The sequence below is a fragment of the Myxocyprinus asiaticus genome, chromosome 39, assembly GCF_019703515.2.
Source record: "Myxocyprinus asiaticus isolate MX2 ecotype Aquarium Trade chromosome 39, UBuf_Myxa_2, whole genome shotgun sequence".
NCBI lineage: Eukaryota > Metazoa > Chordata > Actinopteri > Cypriniformes > Catostomidae > Myxocyprinus > Myxocyprinus asiaticus.
Window position 1 is genome coordinate 1,858,235 of NC_059382.1, and position 26,395 is coordinate 1,884,629.

Below are 26,395 nucleotides of genomic sequence, written 5' to 3' on the forward strand. Positions count from 1 at the left end.
ACACCAAGAACGAAACAAAACAGCAAAACAAAATCCTGAAAAACGCTTGTTTCACACCAAGAACGAAACAAAAAACTAAACGAAATGCTGACGAAAAGTCTATTCACACCAAGAACGAAACAAAAAAGCAAAACAAAATCCTGAAAAACACTTTTCACACCTAGAGCAAAACAACAAACAAAACGAAATGCTGACGAAAAGTCTATTCACACCAAGAATGAAACAAAACAGCAAAACAAAATCCTGAAAAACGCTTGTTTCACACCAAGAACGAAACAAAAAACTAAACGAAATGCTGACGAAAAGTCTATTCACACCAAGAACGAAACAAAAAAGCAAAACAAAATCCTGAAAAACACTTTTCACACCTAGAGCAAAACAACAAACAAAACGAAATGCTGACGAAAAGTCTATTCACACCAAGAACGAAACAAAACAGCAAAACAAAATCCTGAAAAACGCTTGTTTCACACCTAGAGCAAAACAAAAAACAAAACGAAATGCTGACGAAAAGTCTATTCACACCAAGAATGAAACAAAAAAGCAAAACAAAATCCTGAAAAACGCTTGTTTCACACCTAGAGCAAAACAAAAAACAAAACGAAATGCTGACGAAAAGTCTATTCACACCAAGAACGAAACAAAAAAGCAAAACAAAATCCTGAAAAACGCTTGTTTCACACCAAGCACTAAACAAAAACAAAACGAAATGCTGACGAAAAGTCTATTCACACCAAGAACGAAACAAAAAAGCAAAACAAAATCCTGAAAAACGCTTGTTTCACACCAAGAACGAAACAAAAAACTAAACGAAATGCTGACGAAAAGTCTATTCACACCAAGAACGAAACAAAAAAGCAAAACAAAATCCTGAAAAACACTTTTCACACCTAGAGCAAAACAACAAACAAAACGAAATGCTGACGAATAGTCTATTCACACCAAGAACGAAACAAAACAGCAAAACAAAATCCTGAAAAACGCTTGTTTCACACCAAGAACGAAACAAAAAACTAAACGAAATGCTGACGAAAAGTCTATTCACACCAAGAACGAAACAAAAAAGCAAAACAAAATCCTGAAAAACGCTTGTTTCACACCAAGAACGAAACAAAAAACTAAACGAAATGCTGACGAAAAGTCTATTCACACCAAGAACGAAACAAAAAAGCAAAACAAAATCCTGAAAAACACTTTTCACACCTAGAGCAAAACAACAAACAAAACGAAATGCTGACGAATAGTCTATTCACACCAAGAACGAAACAAAACAGCAAAACAAAATCCTGAAAAACGCTTGTTTCACACCAAGAACGAAACAAAAAACTAAACGAAATGCTGACGAAAAGTCTATTCACACTAAGAACGAAACAAAAAAGCAAAACAAAATCCTGAAAAACACTTTTCACACCTAGAGCAAAACAACAAACAAAACGAAATGCTGACGAAAAGTCTATTCACACCAAGAACGAAACAAAACAGCAAAACAAAATCCTGAAAAATGCTTGTTTCACACCAAGAACGAAACAAAAAACTAAACGAAATGCTGACGAAAAGTCTATTCACACCAAGAACGAAACAAAAAAGCAAAACAAAATCCTGAAAAACACTTTTCACACCTAGAGCAAAACAACAAACAAAACGAAATGCTGACGAAAAGTCTATTCACACCAAGAATGAAACAAAACAGCAAAACAAAATCCTGAAAAACGCTTGTTTCACACCAAGAACGAAACAAAAAACTAAACGAAATGCTGACGAAAAGTCTATTCACACCAAGAACGAAACAAAACAGCAAAACAAAATCCTGAAAAACGCTTTTTTCACACCTAGAGCAAAACAAAAAACAAAACGAAATGCTGACGAAAAGTCTATTCACACCAAGAATGAAACAAAAAAGCAAAACAAAATCCTGAAAAACGCTTGTTTCACACCTAGAGCAAAACAAAAAACAAAACGAAATGCTGACGAAAAGTCTATTCACACCAAGAACGAAACAAAAAAGCAAAACAAAATCCTGAAAAACGCTTGTTTCACACCAAGCACTAAACAAAAACAAAACGAAATGCTGACGAAAAGTCTATTCACACCAAGAACGAAACAAAAAAGCAAAACAAAATCCTGAAAAACGCTTGTTTCACACCAAGAACGAAACAAAAAACTAAACGAAATGCTGACGAAAAGTCTATTCACACCAAGAACGAAACAAAAAAGCAAAACAAAATCCTGAAAAACGCTTGTTTCACACCAAGAACGAAACAAAAAACTAAACGAAATGCTGACGAAAAGTCTATTCACACCAAGAACGAAACAAAAAAGCAAAACAAAATCCTGAAAAACACTTTTCACACCTAGAGCAAAACAACAAACAAAACGAAATGCTGACGAATAGTCTATTCACACCAAGAATTAAACAAAACAGCAAAACAAAATCCTGAAAAACGCTTGTTTCACACCAAGAACGAAACAAAAAACTAAACGAAATGCTGACGAAAAGTCTATTCACACTAAGAACGAAACAAAAAAGCAAAACAAAATCCTGAAAAACACTTTTCACACCTAGAGCAAAACAACAAACAAAACGAAATGCTGACGAAAAGTCTATTCACACCAAGAACGAAACAAAACAGCAAAACAAAATCCTGAAAAATGCTTGTTTCACACCAAGAACGAAACAAAAAACTAAACGAAATGCTGACGAAAAGTCTATTCACACCAAGAACGAAACAAAAAAGCAAAACAAAATCCTGAAAAACACTTTTCACACCTAGAGCAAAACAACAAACAAAACGAAATGCTGACGAAAAGTCTATTCACACCAAGAACGAAACAAAACAGCAAAACAAAATCCTGAAAAATGCTTGTTTCACACCTAGACCAAAACAAAAAACAAAACGAAATGCTGACGAAAAGTCTATTCACACCAAGAATGAAACAAAAAAGCAAAACAAAATCCTGAAAAACGCTTGTTTCACACCTAGAGCAAAACAAAAAACAAAACGAAATGCTGACGAAAAGTCTATTCACACCAAGAACGAAACAAAAAAGCAAAACAAAATCCTGAAAAACGCTTGTTTCACACCAAGCACTAAACAAAAACAAAACGAAATGCTGACGAAAAGTCTATTCACACCAAGAACGAAACAAAAAAGCAAAACAAAATCCTGAAAAACGCTTGTTTCACACCAAGAACGAAACAAAAAACTAAACGAAATGCTGACGAAAAGTCTATTCACACCAAGAATGAAACAAAAAAGCAAAACAAAATCCTGAAAAACACTTTTCACACCTAGAGCAAAACAACAAACAAAACGAAATGCTGACGAATAGTCTATTCACACCAAGAACGAAACAAAACAGCAAAACAAAATCCTGAAAAATGCTTGTTTCACACCTAGACCAAAACAAAAAACAAAACGAAATGCTGACGAAAAGTCTATTCACACCAAGAATGAAACAAAAAAGCAAAACAAAATCCTGAAAAACGCTTGTTTCACACCTAGAGCAAAACAAAAAACAAAACGAAATGCTGACGAAAAGTCTATTCACACCAAGAACGAAACAAAAAAGCAAAACAAAATCCTGAAAAACGCTTGTTTCACACCAAGCACTAAACAAAAACAAAACGAAATGCTGACGAAAAGTCTATTCACACCAAGAACGAAACAAAAAAGCAAAACAAAATCCTGAAAAACGCTTGTTTCACACCAAGAACGAAACAAAAAACTAAACGAAATGCTGACGAAAAGTCTATTCACACCAAGAACGAAACAAAACAGCAAAACAAAATCCTGAAAAATGCTTGTTTCACACCAAGAACGAAACAAAAAACTAAACGAAATGCTGACGAAAAGTCTATTCACACCAAGAACGAAACAAAAAAGCAAAACAAAATCCTGAAAAACACTTTTCACACCTAGAGCAAAACAACAAACAAAACGAAATGCTGACGAAAAGTCTATTCACACCAAGAATGAAACAAAACAGCAAAACAAAATCCTGAAAAACGCTTGTTTCACACCAAGAACGAAACAAAAAACTAAACGAAATGCTGACGAAAAGTCTATTCACACCAAGAACGAAACAAAACAGCAAAACAAAATCCTGAAAAACGCTTTTTCACACCTAGAGCAAAACAAAAAACAAAACGAAATGCTGACGAAAAGTCTATTCACACCAAGAATGAAACAAAAAAGCAAAACAAAATCCTGAAAAACGCTTGTTTCACACCTAGAGCAAAACAAAAAACAAAACGAAATGCTGACGAAAAGTCTATTCACACCAAGAACGAAACAAAAAAGCAAAACAAAATCCTGAAAAACGCTTGTTTCACACCAAGCACTAAACAAAAACAAAACGAAATGCTGACGAAAAGTCTATTCACACCAAGAACGAAACAAAAAAGCAAAACAAAATCCTGAAAAACGCTTGTTTCACACCAAGAACGAAACAAAAAACTAAACGAAATGCTGACGAAAAGTCTATTCACACCAAGAACGAAACAAAAAAGCAAAACAAAATCCTGAAAAACGCTTGTTTCACACCAAGAACGAAACAAAAAACTAAACGAAATGCTGACGAAAAGTCTATTCACACCAAGAACGAAACAAAAAAGCAAAACAAAATCCTGAAAAACACTTTTCACACCTAGAGCAAAACAACAAACAAAACGAAATGCTGACGAATAGTCTATTCACACCAAGAATTAAACAAAACAGCAAAACAAAATCCTGAAAAACGCTTGTTTCACACCAAGAACGAAACAAAAAACTAAACGAAATGCTGACGAAAAGTCTATTCACACTAAGAACGAAACAAAAAAGCAAAACAAAATCCTGAAAAACACTTTTCACACCTAGAGCAAAACAACAAACAAAACGAAATGCTGACGAAAAGTCTATTCACACCAAGAACGAAACAAAACAGCAAAACAAAATCCTGAAAAATGCTTGTTTCACACCAAGAACGAAACAAAAAACTAAACGAAATGCTGACGAAAAGTCTATTCACACCAAGAACGAAACAAAAAAGCAAAACAAAATCCTGAAAAACACTTTTCACACCTAGAGCAAAACAACAAACAAAACGAAATGCTGACGAAAAGTCTATTCACACCAAGAACGAAACAAAACAGCAAAACAAAATCCTGAAAAATGCTTGTTTCACACCTAGACCAAAACAAAAAACAAAACGAAATGCTGACGAAAAGTCTATTCACACCAAGAATGAAACAAAAAAGCAAAACAAAATCCTGAAAAACGCTTGTTTCACACCTAGAGCAAAACAAAAAACAAAACGAAATGCTGACGAAAAGTCTATTCACACCAAGAACGAAACAAAAAAGCAAAACAAAATCCTGAAAAACGCTTGTTTCACACCAAGCACTAAACAAAAACAAAACGAAATGCTGACGAAAAGTCTATTCACACCAAGAACGAAACAAAAAAGCAAAACAAAATCCTGAAAAACGCTTGTTTCACACCAAGAACGAAACAAAAAACTAAACGAAATGCTGACGAAAAGTCTATTCACACCAAGAATGAAACAAAAAAGCAAAACAAAATCCTGAAAAACACTTTTCACACCTAGAGCAAAACAACAAACAAAACGAAATGCTGACGAATAGTCTATTCACACCAAGAACGAAACAAAACAGCAAAACAAAATCCTGAAAAACGCTTGTTTCACACCTAGACCAAAACAAAAAACAAAACGAAATGCTGACGAAAAGTCTATTCACACCAAGAATGAAACAAAAAAGCAAAACAAAATCCTGAAAAACGCTTGTTTCACACCTAGAGCAAAACAAAAAACAAAACGAAATGCTGACGAAAAGTCTATTCACACCAAGAACGAAACAAAAAAGCAAAACAAAATCCTGAAAAATGCTTGTTTCACACCAAGAACTAAACAAAAACAAAACAAAATGCTGTTGAAAGGTCAATTCACACCAAGAATTAAACAAAACAGCAAAATGAAATGCTGATTCAAGGTCTATTTACAACATGAAAGAAATGGAAAAGCAAAATGAACCACTGATGAAAGGTCTAGTCACACCAAGAATGAAAGGGCAAAACAAAATGCTTTAATCCAAAACACAGTTCATGTGACAAAACAGATATCTTTGTTTTATTGAAAATTAGAGTGAAAAAATAATTGTGGTGAATATTCAAACTATATGTGTTCATGTATTTACCGTGAAGTGAAGATCTAGCCAGCGCTGCGATCTCTTGAATGGTGAGAGCTCGTCTGGATTTTGGTAACATGTCGTTGTTGTCGTCAACATTTACCTGACAGACGACAACAAAACACTGTTGTCAACAAAAGCTCAAAAAGTTAAAGGACAAACAAAACAACAGATTTTCATTGCAGTGTTTAGTCAATATTCTGTGATATTGGGAAATTGCATTTACATTTTTATATAAAATACAAGCAATTCTATAAGAGAACCTGTTTGTGCTACGCAAAACTCGCCACAGTGCTAGGATGTTATGGATGGTTGCCTGAGCATCTTACTGTACGATTGCTAAAGCGTTTTGGGTGTTTTTTAGCTCCTCGCTCGAAAGCTGTTTACTAGACCAAGACAGAGATTCTGGTCTCTTGAACTGGGTTCCTCCCTCAAATGTAGGTCTGAGATTTTTTTTCACCCATTTTATCGTCTGCCTGGAGATATGGTAAGTCTGATCTCGACAGTAAAGTACAGTAACAGCACAACAAGACACACGTTTGAGGTATCATTCACATCTGAGAATAGAATAGAATGCAATAATAAAAATACATAACAGAAAGGAACACATGAATAGGAAAGAATAGTAAGTGGAGTACAGTAGAGTTCAGCGGTTCACAAACAAAACAAGTGATAGGCAGTGATGGAATCAGTCAAATGTAGACAGCAGTCCATTCACACACAAACACTGCCCGCTGGTGAGTGTTCTTCTCGTGTCTTTAGTTACTCCTGTGGCTGCGTGACACGTGCATCAGGCATGCTAAAGCCCTGCAGATGCCTCACCAGGTAAGAGGTTATTCACTAGGGTAAACTAATAGTGAACACATCATGGCACAGTCAGTGAAGCGGATGGCAAACAGCTGATATCAATTTAAATAAAGACACGCAAGCTCTGTCTCCGAGAGCTCTTGACAACCACAAGATACGCCATGATGATTCCCTACATGAGTTTGAGGTAATAACACCATTGTGGTCTGCAGTTCACACACACACACACACACACACGCTGCAGACATAGAGAGAGTCGTCTACTGCCCTAGTGAACGCAGAACTGAGATTATTCCCTAAAGGAGAGCTCAATCCCTACAACTGTGCAAATTCAATGAACGCTTTACAGCAGAGCGTCTTATTTTCAGATCTGCTGTTCTGCAGTCGTCTCGTTCACTGCAGCTGACAACCTGTTATCTTAATAGGACTCATGCAATAAGACGTTAACTACAGCCCTGATATCCACTGTACAGAAGAATAGAATAGAATAGAATAGAATAGAGCAAAGAACAGCAGAGTAGAATGCAAAAGTATACAACATAAAATATCATACCTGAACAGAGTCTGAATAGAAGAGAAAAAAAAATAGAAGAGAATAATACAGAAAAGAAGACAATTCATCAGAATACAACTTAACTGAAAATAGAATAGAATGGAAAATGGAATAGTACAGAACACAGAACAGTAGAGAATAATGCAAAAGTGTAGAACCTAAAATATCATTCCAGAACAGAGTCTAAATAGAATAGAAAAAATAGAAGAGAATAGAAATGAAAAGAAGAAAATATAAAATAATAAAACTTAATTGAGAATAGAATAGAATAGAAAATGGAATAAAGAATAGGGAACAGAATAGAAAATACCATAATAGAAAAAAGTCTGAATAGAATAGAAATAAATAGATGAGAATAGAACAGAAAAGAAGAACATAAACTAGAATAGAACTTGACTGAGAATAGAATAGCATACAGAATAGGACATAAAATACCATAATAGAAAAAAGTCTGAATAGAATAGAAATAAATAGATGAGAACAGAACAGGAAAGAAGGAAAAATAACATAATAGAAAATTGAAATGGTAATATAATATATACAGAATAGAAACTTAATTGAAAATGGAATCAAATAGAAAAGAATAAAGTAAAGTACAGTGGAGTAGAATAGAATATAACACAATAAATATAACAAAATGCCATAATAGAATAGAGCAGAACAGAATAGAACATAAATACCAGAACAGAATGCAGAAAATAACAGAATTAAACAGAATCCAAAAATAGAAGATGACAAATTAGAACAGAGCAGAAGAAAAGGTAATAGAATTGATATTATGGAGAATAGAATATGAAATTGAGTAAAACAGAACAGAGAATACACGATGGATGTATTCAGATTAACTGCTCTATTTGCATGCAAACCATCACTCTCAACAGAGAGAGTCAGATCTACAGGTTTCATAATGGCAAACACACAGTAATTAAGCGCGAGGCAAAATAAATAAATAAATAAAAAGGCCGTTTGCAAGCGCGATTCGAAACAGAACAGGTCGACACGATGAGCTACATGTGTTTTTTCCTCATCTTTCTCTCCGTGAGGCTGCAATTCACATGCATATCTTTACCAAGACCCTCAGACCCACCGATGAACGGGAGCACGCGCCCCACGGGCCCTTCGCTTCAGCACCGAGCGCGCAAAAGCAATGATACTGTCCACTGCGTGCATCGCAAATACATTCACACCATCTGAACCACAAACGCGTATGCATGCATCCATGCACACATAGGCGCGCGCGCATGCATGCAACAGCAAACGGGCAGAAATGATGAATACTGATACCGCGGTGGCCGGCTCGTCGCTCGCGCCGCACAGGAACAGAAGCTTCTCCATGGAGTCCGTCCGCACAGACATGCCACGTCGCGCGCGCACCCCTCTATTCCGCTGGAACTTTGAAGGAAACGAGCATTTCTATAGCAACCCGTCACCATGGAACGATTTCTCCACGGATACGGCGGGCTGGATGCGCGGGTGACGTCACATGCACCACATCTGATGATGGCTTACTCTCTCTCTCTTTGAATGCACGCAAACATCACATTCACACGCGCACAGCTTGTTGAACACAAGGGGTTGCAACATGCCAGATACAATAAGGTTGCATTAGTTAACTAGTTATTGTAGTTAGTATAGTGCTATTAGTTCATAATGCATTCACTAATGTTAACGTATACAACTTTTCATTGCAAAAATGTATTGGTTGAAATGAACTAATATTAATAAGTGCTGTTAAACTATTGTTCGTTGTTAGTTCATGTTGATTAATGTTAACATTGTTAACTGCATTTTAACAAAAGCTGTAAAGGTTAACATTAGTAGCCTAAATGCATTGTACACAAACTAACAATAATATATACACAAATATAAATATAAGTTAATAAATACTGTCAAAAAATATATTGTTCTAATTGTAACTAATGTTATCGAATAAAACCTTACCCTGTTATTTTATAGTGTTCATAACTTTAGATTTTATCACCACCTGTTCTTTTAATTATGCAACGACTTATTATCTTATTTTACTACTTATTCTTCATATCATCTATTTTTTTATTATACAATAGTTAGTTCTGGTCCTCTAATCTGACTGGACAAGCAGTGTTCCAAGAGTGCTGATATTTCCTATAAACGCACTGGGACTCTTCACTGTTTGTATCACTCCGCTTGTCTGTGTTAGTCAATATTAAATTCGGTGCTCTGAAATTCCGATTGGTCAACAGATGCACTACAGCAAAGGTTTTCTCAAGTTTTGGTCACAAACCCTTGCATTTTTCCTCTCCTTGCACACCATCCCCTTAAAATACTGCTTGTCCAATCGGATTAGAGCACCAGAACTAACTGTTGTATATTCAGTGTCACTGTCAAACAAACAGGACTAAACAACACATTTGTCCAAACATTTGTGATATTGTGGTTCCTCATGAATGAATTTACTGTAGTGAGGCTGTTAAATTACATTAAGTCAAAGGGAAAAAACATTACTACAGTGACACTATGGATTCTGTTTGAAAAAACACATCAAGAATTAATTGCTAATTACTCTGAATGGCTTGTGAATGATTGGGCGCTTGGGTTAATTAGGTCATTATCAAACCGAGAAAAGGCTGAGAAAGTAATTTTCTGCTTCGTATGCGGAAACGCACAGTTCAGTTAGAAACTCATCCTAATCAGCTCAGATCTGCACTGTGAATTATTTTTTTCTTCCCCCCCCCCAATCCCCAAAGTCAAACATCCTTAAAATAAGATATGCTTACTTGAAACAAAATTTCATAAGCCATTAAAACTGTCTATTTTTTCTCACCACACTGGCAAATAGTTTTTTTCTTCTTGCTGTTTTAAGCATAAATCTAATAAAATTAAATGAATGTTCCAGATTCGGTGCAAATTAAGCTTGATGTACAGCATTTCTGGAATCATTAACTACAAAATATATTTTCAACTTGCTCGTTTAATTAAAAATAATATATATAAATCACAGTTACTGTGAGGCACTTGTAATGGAAGTAAATGGGGCCAGCCCAAAATTCCCAAAACACACACTGTTTTAAAAGTATAGCCACAAGACACATTATGCACTTTAAAATGATTTTACTAAACTCATATGTGTAAAGTTATATACAGTAGTGGGATTACAGGCTTTTGTTGTCATGACAATGAAGTTGCAAAATTAACTTTACACAGATAAGGTTAATAAGCAATATGTCTTGTGTCTATACTTTTGAAACGGTGAGTGTTTTAAGGTTTACAGATTGGCCCCATTGACTTCCATTGTAAGTGCCTCACTGTAACTGTACGTTTAGCTTTTTCAAAGAAAAGGAGGGACGAGTCAAAATTAATTTTTGTGGTAATCAACATTATGCCACAAATTCTGTCAGTTGAGCTTAACTTGCATTGAACCCGGAATATTCCTTTAAGAGGTTTACACTTAAAAAAATATCAATGAGGGGGTCTGGGTAGCTGACTATCAAACCTGGAGTCACAAGTTCGAATCCAGGGCGTGCTGAGTGACTCCAGCCAGGTCTCCTAAGCAACCAAATTGGCCCGGTTGCTAGGGAGGGTAGAGTCACATGGGGTAACCTCCTCGTGGTCATGATTAGTGGTTCTCGTTCTCAATGGGGCGTGTGGTAAGTTGTGTGTGGATCGTGGAGAGTAGCATGAGCCTCCACATGCTGTGAGTCTCCGCGGTGTCATGCACAACGAGTCACGTGATAAGATGCGCAGATTGACGGTCTCAGAAGCGGAGGCAACTGAGACTTGTCCTCCATCACCCGGATTGAGGTGAGTAATCGCGCCACCACGAGGACCTACTAAGTAGTGGAAATTGGGCATTCCAAAATTGGGGAGAAAAGGGGATAAAAAAATAAATAAAAATAAACTGTCAATAGGGTATGAAAAAGAAACTTAATTTAAAATAAATTTGATTAAAAAAAAAAAAAAAGTCCAAATGGAAAAAAAAAATTCTATTTTACTTAATTTTGCTTATTAGGTATTTGCTTTTCAAGTTTTTCTCAAATGTTTTGATATTTTTACTGGAAAAATGTTTTCTCTTTTTTTTTTTTTTGCAGTGTGACATTAACATTAAACATTAACAGAGTTTCAGTCTCTTGTATTTTTCACGTTTGGAAGGTGTTATGTGAATGTAGGCTTCCACAGCTCAGGGTGCAGCGTGGCCGCTAACCATATAATGATGACAGAAATAGCTCTTGAATGGCAGGCCTCAGAGCGAGGCGGCAGTAGCTGCTATCTGTGGCCCACTTTCTAAAGGACACAATAGCACATGGGTGCAGCGCCCGCCGACGCTCCGCAGTGAGCAAATTACAGGAGAGGATGGAAAACCAGTGCCGTTTCCAAATGCTTTGAATTAAAAATGGAAATGGAGCAGATAGAGAGGAAACTTTGGCACCTTGAGGTAACAGTCCAAGTATGTCGCTTCCAGGCTGCGCGCCAAACTGGTCCGTGTGTTGCCCAAGAGCGCGAGGTCGGAGTACGAGCTTCCCGGGCTCCAGTCCACGCGCAACCTGTCACCCGCCGCCACTGTGGGGGAAGGAGAGGATGCTGAGCAACTCATGACTGACCGACCCTATGCCCACTGCCATCGTAACCAAGGAAACAAAGCATGATGCTGTGGGATGAGTCCTTAGAATATAAGATTTATTCACAGTGGCCCCAAAAAGTATTTGGACACATGAAGTGAAGTCACTCTTAAAATTTAGATCAAGTGTGATCTGCATGCCTCAAATGCTGCTGGAGCTTTTGTTGGAACTAATATAACTTTTCTGAGTCATTTTTGCTTAATGACTTTTAAGCAACTGGTATTTTAGTGATTTTTAGTGGACGTATGAAGTCAGAGTAGCCACAGTAGTTCATCGCATTAACTATGTTCCACAAACTTTGGCAACCATAAAGCATCCAAATACTTTTTTTTATCTACCTATCTGTCTGTCTATCTATCTATATATATATATATCATTAAAACCACCTGCCTAATATTGTGTAGGTCCCCCTCTTGCCGCCAAAACAGCGCCAATCCACGTACAGAGCGGTTATCTGAGTTACCGTAGACTTTGTCAGTTCGAACCAGTCTGGCCATTCTCTGTTGACCTCTCTCATCAACAAGGCGTTTCCATCCACAGAACTGCCACTCACTGGATGTTTTTTGATTTTGGCACCATTCGGAGTAAATTCTAGAGACTGTTGTGTGTGAAGATCCCAAGAGATCAGCAGTTACAGAAATACTCAAACCAGCCTGTCTGGAACCAACAATAATGCCTCGGTCCAAATCACTGAGATCACAATTTTTCCCCATTCTAATGGTTGATGTGAACATTAATTGAAGCTCCTGACCCGTATCTGCATGATTTTATGCACTGCACTGCTGCCACACGATTGGCTGATTAGATAATCACATGGATGATTGTTGGTGCCAGATGGGCTAGTTTGAGTATTTCTGTAAACCTAACAAACTTTTTCTGAAATGTTCTCATGCATTATCATGTAGTCAAGATGCAAGATTTTTACAATCACTTTTAATTGCATGCAAGATATGAATTACAGACGTCAACAATTAAATTTCACTAGTTAGAATGCTAACTCTTCATATCAGGAATGGAATTACTGCTGGTGAAAGAGCTCATTTTTGATTTTAGCAAATATATTTGCACTAGTAAAAACGATAATTCTTGATGTCAAAAATGACATCCGTACTCACAAAAATGGCGAATGTGGAAACGGCTTGTGATATTTCTGGTGCTGTATTTCAGTAAAAAAAACAAATTGCATCTGTTTTCACAAACCACTTAAAGTCTGACATAACCTGGTGCAATATGTGCTGGTATAGTGCTGCACAATTGTCAATGCAATGAAAATGAGAGAATGTGCCAGATTCACAAACATCAGCGCTATTTGCCTGGTGCAGTTAACATTGCGATATTACTACATGCAGAATGTTGGTGTTTTAAAAAAACAAAAAAAACATCCATAGAACATGGCAGCGGTAATTCATCAAATTATAAACAAATGATGGAGAACATTGTTACAGTTGGGAAAATATTCAGACACGCAGTAGTTAAGTGCATTTTGGCATTTAGTTTCAGATGTCTGGATCGCAGTGGTCAAAAGTATGCAACATCACAGTAGTCTGCTGCATCCTCCACAACCTAGCGCTCAGAACCGCACCATGCAATTTGCATTTAGCATAAATGTTTTGGGTGTTTTAGTGCCATTAGCAAAGTTGCATAATTCTTATAGAGAATGGTGTGCTAAAACAATACAGACACCACGTGCAAATAAACTACGCGATCAACGGCCCAATTCACACACCCTCAGGTGAAGCTTAATGAAGTGAGACATCAGCACATGCCACAGATGACATAATTACATGCCCCAATGCATCAACACTTCCACCAGCCAGAGCACATGTGATTATGGAAAAATCTTTATGCTTGGAAAGAACAACATTGCCGTTCAACACAACAGATTCTAGGCTGTAGATTCAGCCTGATCTCATGAAAATCACGTGACTGTGGCAACATTTTTGTAAAATGACTTAATGTGGTTCATTACTCATATTGCAGCGGTTGCACTCGTATGTCCATAGTGTGGTGCTAAAAGTGAGTTCAATTATCTCCTAAATAGATTTCTAAGGTTTTTAAATCAACAAAACTGACCTCCCTTCCTTAAAACTTAAATCTAAGCCTAACAGATAGTGTCATAAAAAGCAAATGTAAGATGAAAAATGCAATTGCTGAAGCCACCAAAGTATTTAAATGTCAGAAGATAGCATTATGTGAGGAACAGGGCAAAAAGAAAGTGTTTATGTACTGATAATCTGCCGTTTTACTTGTGATTTGTGTAAGAGTGAATAAACGTCATTGTTGTAGCAACTCTAGCGTTCATTTCACCAGGAGCTGACGCGATACGTACAACAAGCCACATGAAAAACATTTAGCAAAAATATAGATATAGTAATGTGATTGACTGATTATACTTTATTTATTTGTGTAATATTCCAGGTCAAATTACACCCCAAAATTAAAAGAAAAATATAATAAATGATATTGTGCATAAAGAAACTGAAGGACCATAAAGATCAGTGTTTCTATGTGTTTTAGAGTTAAACTGAGAGAGATTAAAAGGTGTTAAAAGGTTAAAGTTACAGCCCTGAGGGGCTCCTGCTCTCTTGCACCGCTGAACTGTGACTCCCACGAATCCGTTAACACACTGAGCTCAGAAGTCCGTGTCTCATCTCCTCTCAAAGCTCTTCACTAATGAGGCTCTCATTGTCTGACCTGTGTGGTGGAATACAGCCCGATAAACTGACTGATGTCACCCTTTCATACTGGACTCCAGCGCTGGTGTTAGTTTCTCTAACTCACACCATTTAACTTAATGGATGAATGTCATGAAAGCTGTCAAGAACTTGTCAAGGTCATGTTTCATCCCAAACTCAAAGAAAAATATGTATATATATATATATATATATATATATATATATATATATATATTAGATGAAGAAAATGAAGCTTATTTTTTAAGACAATTATTATTATTATTATTATTATTATTATTATTAGGGGTTCAAGCACTTAGCGCTGAAACCCTATTGTAATTATTATTATTCCGCCATAAAACTGATCGGGTAGAGCAAAACGTTAGGCCTAGAGACTTGAAACTTTGTCAGATGGTAGTAGTATTGCTCGCTACTCAGAAACATGGACTTGGCCAAATCGGTCAATAGGGGGCACTACAGCGATAAAAAACGCAAAACTGCTCATAACTCCTAGACTCCTTGTCGTAGACTCAAGTGCGTTATACCATTGGAATCCTTGGCTCAAACCAAAAAAAACTTATATCTCCGATTTCATTTCCGCCTATAAAAATGTTCAGCCATCTTGGATTTTTCATAAAACCTACTTTTGCGAACTAGTCCTAGGTTTTTCGTCTAATCGGGACCAAACCAGTGCCAAACGATTCTATTGAGTCTCAATATTAAAAGTTATCAAAAAAAGTTTGAACTTTCGACTCGAGCAAGCTATGGTATGCGAAAACATTGGAATTGTGAGTGGTCAATTTTTGCATAAATGGCTATAACTCTTGAAGGAAATTAAATATCTTCACCAAACTTGGCATGCTTATGTAAGAGGTCAATCTTTTGTCGCCCAGAAAAGTTGGCACGGTTTTGCCACATGGTGGTGCTATAATACCAAAAAAAAACTTGAAATTGGCTGTAACTATGAAACCGTTAATCCTATTGACTTCAAAATTTGCATACATTGACTTTGTCTCAGCTGACATCATTGTCTGTATGGACATTCATGTATGTTGAAAAACATGGCTGCCATCGGCCAATCAAATTTCAGCAGCTATTACACAAGATTAACAATGACCGATCGGAACGAAACTTGGTGGACCTATTTGACTCTTGGTCTGAGGGGGTTGTGCAAAGTTTTACAAAAATCGGCCACTAGGTGGTGCTATCACGATTTTTGTAGGTGTTAATGGTTGTATATAATGCAGTGTTGTGAAAAAACAGAAGTAATATATATCAGCTGATAGCTCATCTCATTCTAAACAACTTTGCCTCAAGAAGCACTGTCAAACCGTTCTGTAAATATTTCAGATAATGTTAAAAACCTACTTTTGCGAACTAGTCTTAGGTTTTTCACCCGATCGGAAGCAAACCAGTGCAGAAATATACTCTAGAGTCTGAAAAATTGACATTTCAACTCACGGTCGCTAAGGGGTGCCAAACCGTTCAAAAAGGGCAGGCCATTTTTACTAAAATGGCTATAACGCCTGAACGAAATGAGATATTTTCACCAAACTCGGTACATATATGTATAAGCTCAATCTAAGGACACAATAAAAAAACCGCCACTTGTTGGCGCTATAACAGGAAAAAACATGAAAACAGCTCTAACTACGCAACCGTTAGTCTGATTGAGTTGAAAATCGGCATGCAGTGTTTTTGTCCAAGATGCCATGACTGTTTATGAGGACATTGGTGTATCTCAAAAAACATGGCCGCCATCGGCCAATTAAATTTGAGCACCTATTAGACAAGGTTAACGGAGGCCGATCGGCACAAAACTTGGTGGGCCTGTTCGACTCCTGCCTCTGTGAGGAATTTGGAAGAAATCGGACATCCTTTACCCCTTGGTAGCTATAACTGTCATTTAGAAAATGGGCGTGGTCAAGTGTACAAATAAGCCCATAATTCCTGAACAAAAACTCAGAACTTGACAAAATTAGTCCGTCTATCTGTCTATCTATCTATCTATGTATGTCTATCATCTGTCTGTCTGTCTGTCTGTCTGTCTGTCTATCTCATCTTCACTGTTTTTACAGACACTTAGATCTTGTTGAGTTGTCCACAAACAAATCAAGACCACCAGATGAGAGCCAGACAATTACCTGAAAAATACCCTCTAGAAATGTAACGTAGTGTACTGTATGTAGAGCACTCCACTGGTAAATATACTAAAAATCCCTGTTTCTTTAACACACACACACACACACCTCTCTGGCTAACTGGATTAAATCCATCTGGTCTCCAGCCACGGCTCCAGAACAACGCTCACGGATCTACTTGCGGCCACCAGAGAACCGGGCCATCTGTGGCGGGTGTGTGTCTGCGTGAATGAGATGACCTCACTCAAACTCAATATGAGTATTTGTGTAACCTCTAAGCAGGATTTGACTTTTACATTTCACAGTGAACCGTTTTTGTGAGCGTCCTCCCAGTCCTTGTCCTGATAACTGTAGCAATATGAATATTCTGTCCCTGTCTGTTGAGATCACTGTATAACAGTTCTCAGGACAATGAGATATAGGACAGAAAATGAGAAGGAGGAGGAGGGGGTAACAGGATCAGGGAATGCTGCGAACCTGATTCGAACTTGCATCATCCACATTAGCTCCGTGACCCTGTGTGTCAGAGCAAGTGCACAAATGACATTTTTAATGTTTTTGTAATAAATGTGCAAGCATGCTCTTCACTGACACTTTGTCCTCTTGGAAAACAAGTACACTAACTTTAAAAAAAAAACTGTGGGACAGTCGTTATGTTTTACAAAATTATAGAAATCATTTTCACACTATAAATATTGAAGTTTTTCATGTTTATTTCACTATTTGTTCAGATTATTATAGCTTTAAACATGTAATCTATACATAAGAGGCATTTGAAAAGTACCTAAAATAAATTATGAAGTCCAGTTAAAAAGTTTCCAAGTCAGTTTTAATGTGACCTTAATGTAACAAAAAGTTGGAATTAGTTTGTTTTAATAACATTCAACCCCTGGGACATGACATTGCTCAAATTGCTGAAACACCTACATACTGAACAGTTTTAAAATGTTAAGTTTTAAAGACTGTCAATTTTAAATGTGAACGTCTGCTAAAGGTTAATTTTGTCAACTTTTAGGAGTACATTAGCATGTAGAACTTCAAAGATAATAGACAAAAACTAAAATCAGCAAAACTCCTTAAAACATTTTTATTTCAAGGGGTCTTTGAAGTTTTAAGTCTTTATCCAGCAGCAATTCTGGGTCTAAACCAGCTTAGAGACCAATTATTGAACCTGTTAATTCTTTACAGATAAATATGGCAGCAAACAAAAGATGTGATTAAACTCTATCAGCACGTAATCTCTCCTGTCGCAGTGAGCATGCCAAGCCTTAACGGTCCGTTTATCGGCAATTAACGGGACAGCTCTCAGCGACTCGTGCTCACGGTGTGCCGCCCCGGGGGTAATGGCGCGTGTGAGTTTTGAATGGCCTGGTATCCTGATATGTCATTAATAATTACAGCACAAGATTAAAAAACGATTTGCGTGGTGAAAATAAATCTGAGGTAGTTTGTTTGGGACTCTCGGAGCGAAACGGCATTGAATTTTGTTTTTTCCATACTCATTTCTTGTATGAACATAAGAGAAGACCTGGAAATGTATTACCATGCAGAGAAATGTTCAGCCAGTCTCATCTGATGTCCAGCTCAAAGAATACAGGCCGTATAAATAATGTATAAATATAAATAATTACATGGAAATCTTTTGAAAGATAAAGCCAAATTCTGAAGACAAACTTTGTGAACAGATAGCAGATAAGTATACAAAGACACTCAACAATCTAAACTATCATTAAAATGTATTTTCATTGACAACAAAGAATGTTTTTATAAAGAATATTAATTAGGGTTAATTTATTTAACGTATGTATTCTAAGATTAAATTGCTGTATTTGTCATTCACATGCTGTAAACAACAGCAGGCATGAAGATGAAGCTTGATTCATGCATACAGTTTCTGCAATCTGTTTACATGCAGCATGACTGCCTCACCCAATCTCACATGCAATGAGCCAAAGCTGTCCTACTGTAACCCGAAGTTGTAATGCAGCTGCATGCACTTGCTGTAGAACAGCCACTTTCAGTGTCTAAAAAGCGAAAATTCTTCCATAATCTGCTGCGATTCTCCTGAGGACAATCACTGCTATCGGCTCGCACTTACTGCAGATCAGCAGGCATGCACTCGCAAGCACTCTGAAAAAAGCATGCCGTTTCTGCGCTCTGAATCAGAAGTGTGTGTGGGCTGCAGTCCGCAGGATCGGGTTTCATATATGCGCTCTGTTCTCGCTTGTTTTTCATGCTATGAGGATGAAACAGAGGGTGAGATTCTCACCTACTGGCGTTCTGGAGGCGACACAGCCCATGCTCCAGGTAATTACGTGGTAAACTATAAACCATGAACTAATTTAAGCTGTATATATGCTGTGAGATCATGGAAGAGCTCGAGTAGCCCTCTCTCTCCTGCTGTTCTCTCAAACATACTGTGTGCACTCGTTTCACAACTCAAGTCCGGCACTGCTATGGGGCAGTAGAAAACCCCTACCACTGTTCTGACAGAAATAAGCAGACTAACCTGCTGTTTTCTCAAACATGTAGACAAAACTGAAGTTTTCCAAAATGACGCTCATTATTCTGATGTTCTGCAAAACACATGCAGACTAAACTGCTGTTCTAACCCAACATGCAGTATATGGACTACATTGCTGTTCTCCCCATAATATATGGACTAAACTGCTGTTCTAACCCAACATGCAGTATATTGACTACACTGCTGTTCTCCCCATAATATATGGACTAAACTGCTGTTCTCCCCATAATATATGGACTAAACTGCTGTTCTCCCCATAATATATGGACTACACTGCTGTTCTCCCCATAATATATGGACTAAACTGCTGTTCTCCCTCGACATATATGGACTAAACTGCTGTTCTCCCTCGACATATCTGGACTAAACGGCTGTTCTCCCCATAATATATTGACTAACCTGCTGTTCTCCCTCGACATATCTGGACTAAACTGCTGTTCTCCCTCGACATATAGGGACTAAACAGCTGTTCTCCCCATAATATATGGACTAAACTGCTATTCTCCCCATAATATCTGGACTAAACTGCTGTTCTCCCTCGACATATCTGGACTAAACTGCTGTTCTCACTCGACATATATGGACTAAACTGCTGTTCTCCCCATAATATATGGACTAAACTGCTGTTCTCCCCATAATATATGGAATAAACTGCTGTTCTCCCCATAATATATGGACTAAACTGCTGTTCTCCCCCATAATATATGGACTAAACTGCTGTTCTCCCCATAATATATGGACTAAACTGCTGTTCTCCCCATAATATATGGACTAAACTGCTGTTATCCCCCATCATATATGGACTAAACTGCTGTTCTCTCCATAATATATGGACTAAACTGCTGTTCTCCCCATAATATATGGACTAAACTGCTGTTCTCCCCATAATATATGGACTAAACTGCTGTTCTCCCCATAATATATGGACTAAACTGCTGTTCTCCCCATAATACATGGACTAAACTGCTGTTCTCCCCCGACATATATGGACTAAACTGCTGTTCTCCCCTGACATATATGGACTAAACTGCTGTTCTCCCCATAATACATGGACTAAACTGCTGTTCTCCCCATAATACATGGACTAAACTGCTGTTCTCCCCCGACATACATGGACTAAACTGCTGTTCTCCCCCGACATATATGGACTAAACTGCTGTTCTCCCCATAATATATGGACTAAACTGCTGTTCTCCCCATAATACATGGACTAAACTGCTGTTCTCCCCCGACATATATGGACTAAACTGCTGTTCTCCCCTGACATATATGGACTAAACTGCTGTTCTCCCCATAATACATGGACTAAACTGCTGTTCTCCCCCGACATACATGGACTAAACTGCTGTTCTCCCCCGACATATATGGACTAAACTGCTGTTCTCCCCATAATATATGGACTAAACTGCTGTTCTCCCCATAATACATGGACTAAACTGCTGTTCTCCCCCGACATATATGGACTAAACTGCTGTTCTCCCCTGACATATATGGACTAAACTGCTGTTTTCCCCATAATACATGGACTAAACTGCTGTTCTCCCCCGACATATATGGACTAAACTGCTGTTCTCCCCTGACATATATGGACTAAACTGCTGTTATCCCCCATCATATATGGACTAAACTGCTGTTCTCCCTCGACATATATGGACTAAACTGCTGTTCTCCCCCGACATATATGGACTAAACTGCTGTTCTCCCCTGACATATATGGACTAAACTGCTGTTTTCCCCATAATACATGGACTAAACTGCTGTTCTCCCCCGACATATATGGACTAAACTGCTGTTCTCCCCATAATACATGGACTAAACTGCTGTTCTCCCTCGACATATATGGACTAAACTGCTGTTCTCCCTCGACATATATGGACTAAACTGCTGTTCTCCCTCGACATATATGGACTAAACTGCTGTTCTGCCCATAATATATGGACTAAACTGCTGTTCTCCCCATAATATATGGACTAAACTGCTGTTCTCCCCATAATATATGGACTAAACTGCTGTTATCCCCCATCATATATGGACTAAACTGCTGTTCTCTCCATAATATATGGACTAAACTGCTGTTCTCCCCTGACATATATGGACTAAACTGCTGTTCTCTCCATAATATATGGACTAAACTGCTGTTCTCCCCTGACATATATGAACTAAACTGCTGTTCTGCCCATGGACTAAACTGCTGTTCTCCCCATAATATATGGACTAAACTCCTGTTATCCCCCATCATATATGGACTAAACTGCTGTTATCCCCCATCATATATGGACTAAACTGCTGTTCTCTCCCTAATATATGGACTAAACTGCTGTTCTCCTTCGAGATATATGGACTAAACTGCTGTTCTCCCCATAATATATGGACTAAACTGCTGTTCTCCCTCGACATTTATGGACTAAACTGCTGTTCTCCCCATAATATATGGACTAAACTGCTGTTCTCCCTCGACATATATGGACTAAACAGCTGTTCTCCCCATAATATATGGACTAAACTGCTGTTCTCCCTCGACATATACGGACTAAACGGCTGTTCTCCCCATAATATATGGACTAAACTGCTGTTCTCCCTCGACATATATGGACTAAACGGCTGTTCTCCCCATAATATATTGACTAAACTGCTGTTCTCCCTCGACATATATGGACTAAACAGCTGTTCTCCCCATAATATATGGACTAAACTGCTGTTCTCCCTCGACATATACGGACTAAACTGCTGTTCTCCCCATAATATATGGACTAAACTGCTGTTCTCCCCATAATATATGGACTAAACTGCTGTTCTCCCTCGACATATATGGACTAAACTGCTGTTCTCCCCATAATATATGGACTAAACTGCTATTCTCCCAGAACATTCACTAATAAACATACATTTTCTCCAAATATATGCACACTTCTATTCTCCCAAACACATGTAGTCTAAACTGCTGTTCTTCCAAACATAGATACAGACTTTCACTGCTATTCTCCAAATACAAAGACGACATTTCTGTTCTCCCAAACCTTTGAGCACTAAATGTATAATCCCCAAACATACATGGTTAAAATGTTCTCTCCAACATATACAAACACACATACATTCATCAAATACATTGATCAAATTGCTGTTCTCCCAAATATATGTGCACTAAACTTCTATTTCCCCAACATACATGGATTAAACTGTGTTCTCCCAAATATTTGCACTTTAAACTGCTGTTCTGCTTATTATTGTTATGGCCTCTGCCACTGAAGATCACATTATATTCATATGTATGATGGTTTGCTGTATAGTGCATTATATGTGAAGCTCACCTCAGGATAAAGCGGGGCGGGATGGACGCGAGAGTTTCAGCACCGCGGCGGCTGGACAGCTCCTCTGCTCGAGCTCACACGCACTGGCGTCACCGTTCCGTTCACAGCCCCGTAAACACACACTCTCACACCAGTAAGAGCCCTCCGTGAACGAACAGTCCTGCTCTTCCGTGAGCCGGGAGAGAGTCAGACCTGAAATACACACGCGGAAACGAGCTTTATAAACGAGCCACCGGATGCGCAGTGAGCTCTGATTGGACAGATCGTGTAACCTCGCCCACAACACTTTAAGTGGACGTGTTTTTGTGTGAGAAAGAGGTGTGTGTGTGTGTGTGTGTGTGTGTGTACAGCCTAGTCATACCTGGAGGACAAAACCGCTGAAAAAAGTCCCCTTAACTTAAATACATTAAACAAAACCAAAACTACCTTTAGGGGACATGAAAAAGTTAATAATAATTATAATAAAGAAATTATAATAAAAGACGAATAATAAATAAAAAAGCAATGAATCAATCAAACCTCAATCCATCACTCACTCACTCACTCACTCACTCTCTCACACACACACACACTCTCTCTCTCTCTCACACACACATACAAACTCTCAACCTCACTCACACACACACTTACTCACTCACACATAACACACACACACACACACATGTTGGTGCGGCTATCATTATGAGGACTCTCCATAGACATAATGATTTTTATACTGTACAAACTATAGATTCTATCCCCTAACCCTAACCCTACCCCTAAACCTAACCCTCACAAAAAACTTTCTGCATTTTTACATTTTCAATAAAACATCATTTAATATGTTATTTCCCTTGTGAGGACCGCTGGCTGGTCCCCACAGTGTAGGTGACAGAGGTTAAACCTGTACACACACACACACACACACACACACCTACAGTTGCAATCAAAATTATTCAACCCCCTTGACCAGCAATACATTCTGGTGATGTGAATTAAAACACATCAACTAAAACTTCAGTAAACAGTCAAAATGAGTTTTTAATACACATCTGAGTGATTTTGAGAAGTGTTCTCAGGTTTCAGTCCTCTATTAGAATTTTTACACATTTCTCATGAGCAAAAGCTTCCAGCTCATTGACATTCTTTGGTTTCTGTGCTGCTTCCTTGAAATCCCAGCAAAGGTTTGCAATGGGATTTTAATGATGGGTTGAGAGGGCCATTTAAGGACATTCCACGACCTATCCCTGAACCAGATTTTGGACAACTTTGATGTATCCTTGGTGTTATTGTCTTGCTGGAAAGTCTAGTGACCACCGTGCTTCAATTTACACACTGAAGGCATCACATTTTTCATGCCAAAATGGCCTGATACCTGAAAGAATCCATGCGTCAGTCACATAGTCAGTATAGCCGCAAAATACCCCATAACAGGACTGACCCACCTCCATGCTTGATTGTGGGGATGGTGTCGTTCTTGTCATCACCTTGTCATCTTACTCCAGATGTACTGCTGACTCATGGGTCTAAAACTCATTTTCAGTTTTGTCTCATACGTCTATAAAACCTTCTTCCAGGACTCCACAGGTCTTTCCTACTTCTTTCCTAATTACTTCTTGAATATTCAAGTCAACATTTCCCTTGGTGAAGTTTTGCTTTCTTCTACACCCCAAGAAGGTTGCTGTTGTACCATATTTAAAAAATGTATGAATGGTGCTGCCAAATTTGTGTATTGGAAATTGAAGTGCCTTGGAAATATACTTTTAGCCATGACCTTTCTTGTGTAATGAAATAATCTCCTCTATTAGCTTTTGAGACAGCTTATTTTTAATTGCATTTTTTGCATAGAAATACATTTTTGCTTACAACGCTAAACTTAAATAAGTGCCACTGCAGATTGATGACTTGTTTTAAAACAATTACATATTTAAGAAACAGCTACATGCAATAGGGGTTGAATAATTATGACATGGCTGTATTTAAAAAAAAAAAAAAAAAATCCTGCTTTTTAGAAATATTAGGTTATATATTCACACTATGACTTTGAATGTGTCTCAACTGATATAGATGTAATGTTTAAAAATTCTGGGTCATCAGAAAAGCTATCTATCTATCCATATATATATATATATATATATATATATATATATATATCCCTAACTCTAACCCTCACACAAACCTGATGACAAGATTTGAGTTAAACATTTCACAAATTATGAGAACCATTTCAAATATCCTCAAGAGTCAGTTTTTGTCATGTTTCACTATATTTGTGCGAACATTTTCCAAAAATACTGCCCTCACAAGCGTAGCAGAACTTGTACACAAACAGAGAAAGAGAGAGAAATAATTCTCCCAATTTACGTAACATTTTCATCTCAAGTGTGAGCTGTTGCACAGGTCTCTCGGGTGATCACAGATGCACAGGCTTGTTTATCCCCGTATAAAAGTGAGCGTTCATCTCTTCTCTTTGATACTGATGCTCGTCCGGCCTCTGTGGGATTAAACCGCATCTCTACATTTACCCCAGGGGGGCAAAAGCGCAAAAGCGCAAAAGCATGTACTAGACCGCAGTTTTCCCTTAAACATGTTGATGCTGTAGGGGCAAATGCCCTTCATCAATATTTATCTTCATTAAAAATGTGTTGAAGATACCAGGAGCAAGGCAGGAACATAGAACTGTTCCACACTAAATGCAGAAAACTAAAGATCTGAAGCAATCCAGCCTCATCGGTGTTGTGTGGGTACGGCGTGACTTCAAGGTCCGTTTTCAGGAACCTTGGCCTGTTAGCCTTGCGCTGGTTTCCAACAGGTCATATCAGCTTAAGTTACTCGAGCTTTTTGAACCTGGTAGCTGGTTTATTGCTGGTCCGAGGTCTTTTCAGTCTCTAAACAGGTTCCAACTATATTAACCACCTTTATCTGCATTTTACAGCAGTGTAATTGAAAAATCCAACAAAAACAGGCCTGTTTTTCATTTGTCCTTGTGTTTTTGGAAAAGAGAGAATTATTATTTAATTGTAGTTAATGGTCTGTGTACATCCACATTCAATAAGATACAATGGTAACACTTTACAATAAGGTTAACATTAGTTAATGTATTAGGTATCATGAACAAACACTTCATAACTGTTTTACAGCATTTATTAATCTTTATTAATGTTAGTTAATAAAAATACATTTGTACATGTTAGTTCATAGTGCATTAACTAATGTTTACACATACAACTATTAATTTTAAAAATGTATCAGTATATGTTGAAATTAACATTAAGATTTATAAATGCTTAATAAGAATTGTTCATTGTTAGTTCATGTTAACTAATGTTGTTAACTAATGTTAACAAATGGAACCTTATTGTGAAGTGTTACTGATACAATACACTAAAAGTTACAGGACAACCCGAAACATTACGGAACATTAGCAGAGGACAGGATGTGTATCAGGGGAAATTTGGACCAACGCTGTGAAACAGATCCAGATATGTGAGAGCTGAAGACGTGACCAGAGCAGAGGGAAAGTTCATCAGGTGGTTTCTCAGTTACAAACACACACTCATGTGTCCGAGGACGTCGGGAACAGAATAAACTGCTGCTTTTAACAGGTATCAAACTAGACAACACTG

The 26,395-nt window shown here is 37.7% G+C and overlaps 1 protein-coding gene across 5 annotated transcripts in view; it reads right to left on the minus strand.

Moving 5' to 3' along the window:
• Positions 1-22,966, minus strand: part of LOC127429937 (protein FAM131A-like) — a 32,261-nt gene extending 9,295 nt beyond the window's left edge. Inside the window, exons 1-3 of one of the 5 annotated variants that reach the window (XM_051679318.1) lie at positions 22,791-22,966; positions 11,953-12,083; positions 6,197-6,290 (exon numbers count right to left, since the gene is read on the minus strand). In XM_051679318.1, the coding sequence (XP_051535278.1) occupies positions 6,197-6,266 (70 nt within the window). In that variant the 5' untranslated portion in view covers positions 6,267-6,290; positions 11,953-12,083; positions 22,791-22,966. Of the gene's footprint in view, positions 1-6,196; positions 6,291-8,831; positions 9,079-11,952; positions 12,084-19,227; positions 19,333-22,790 lie in introns of those variants that run through there. The other 4 variants (XM_051679315.1, XM_051679317.1, XM_051679319.1 and 1 more) reach the window with 4 other exon arrangements.
• Between the last annotated feature and the right edge of the window lie 3,429 nt (positions 22,967-26,395).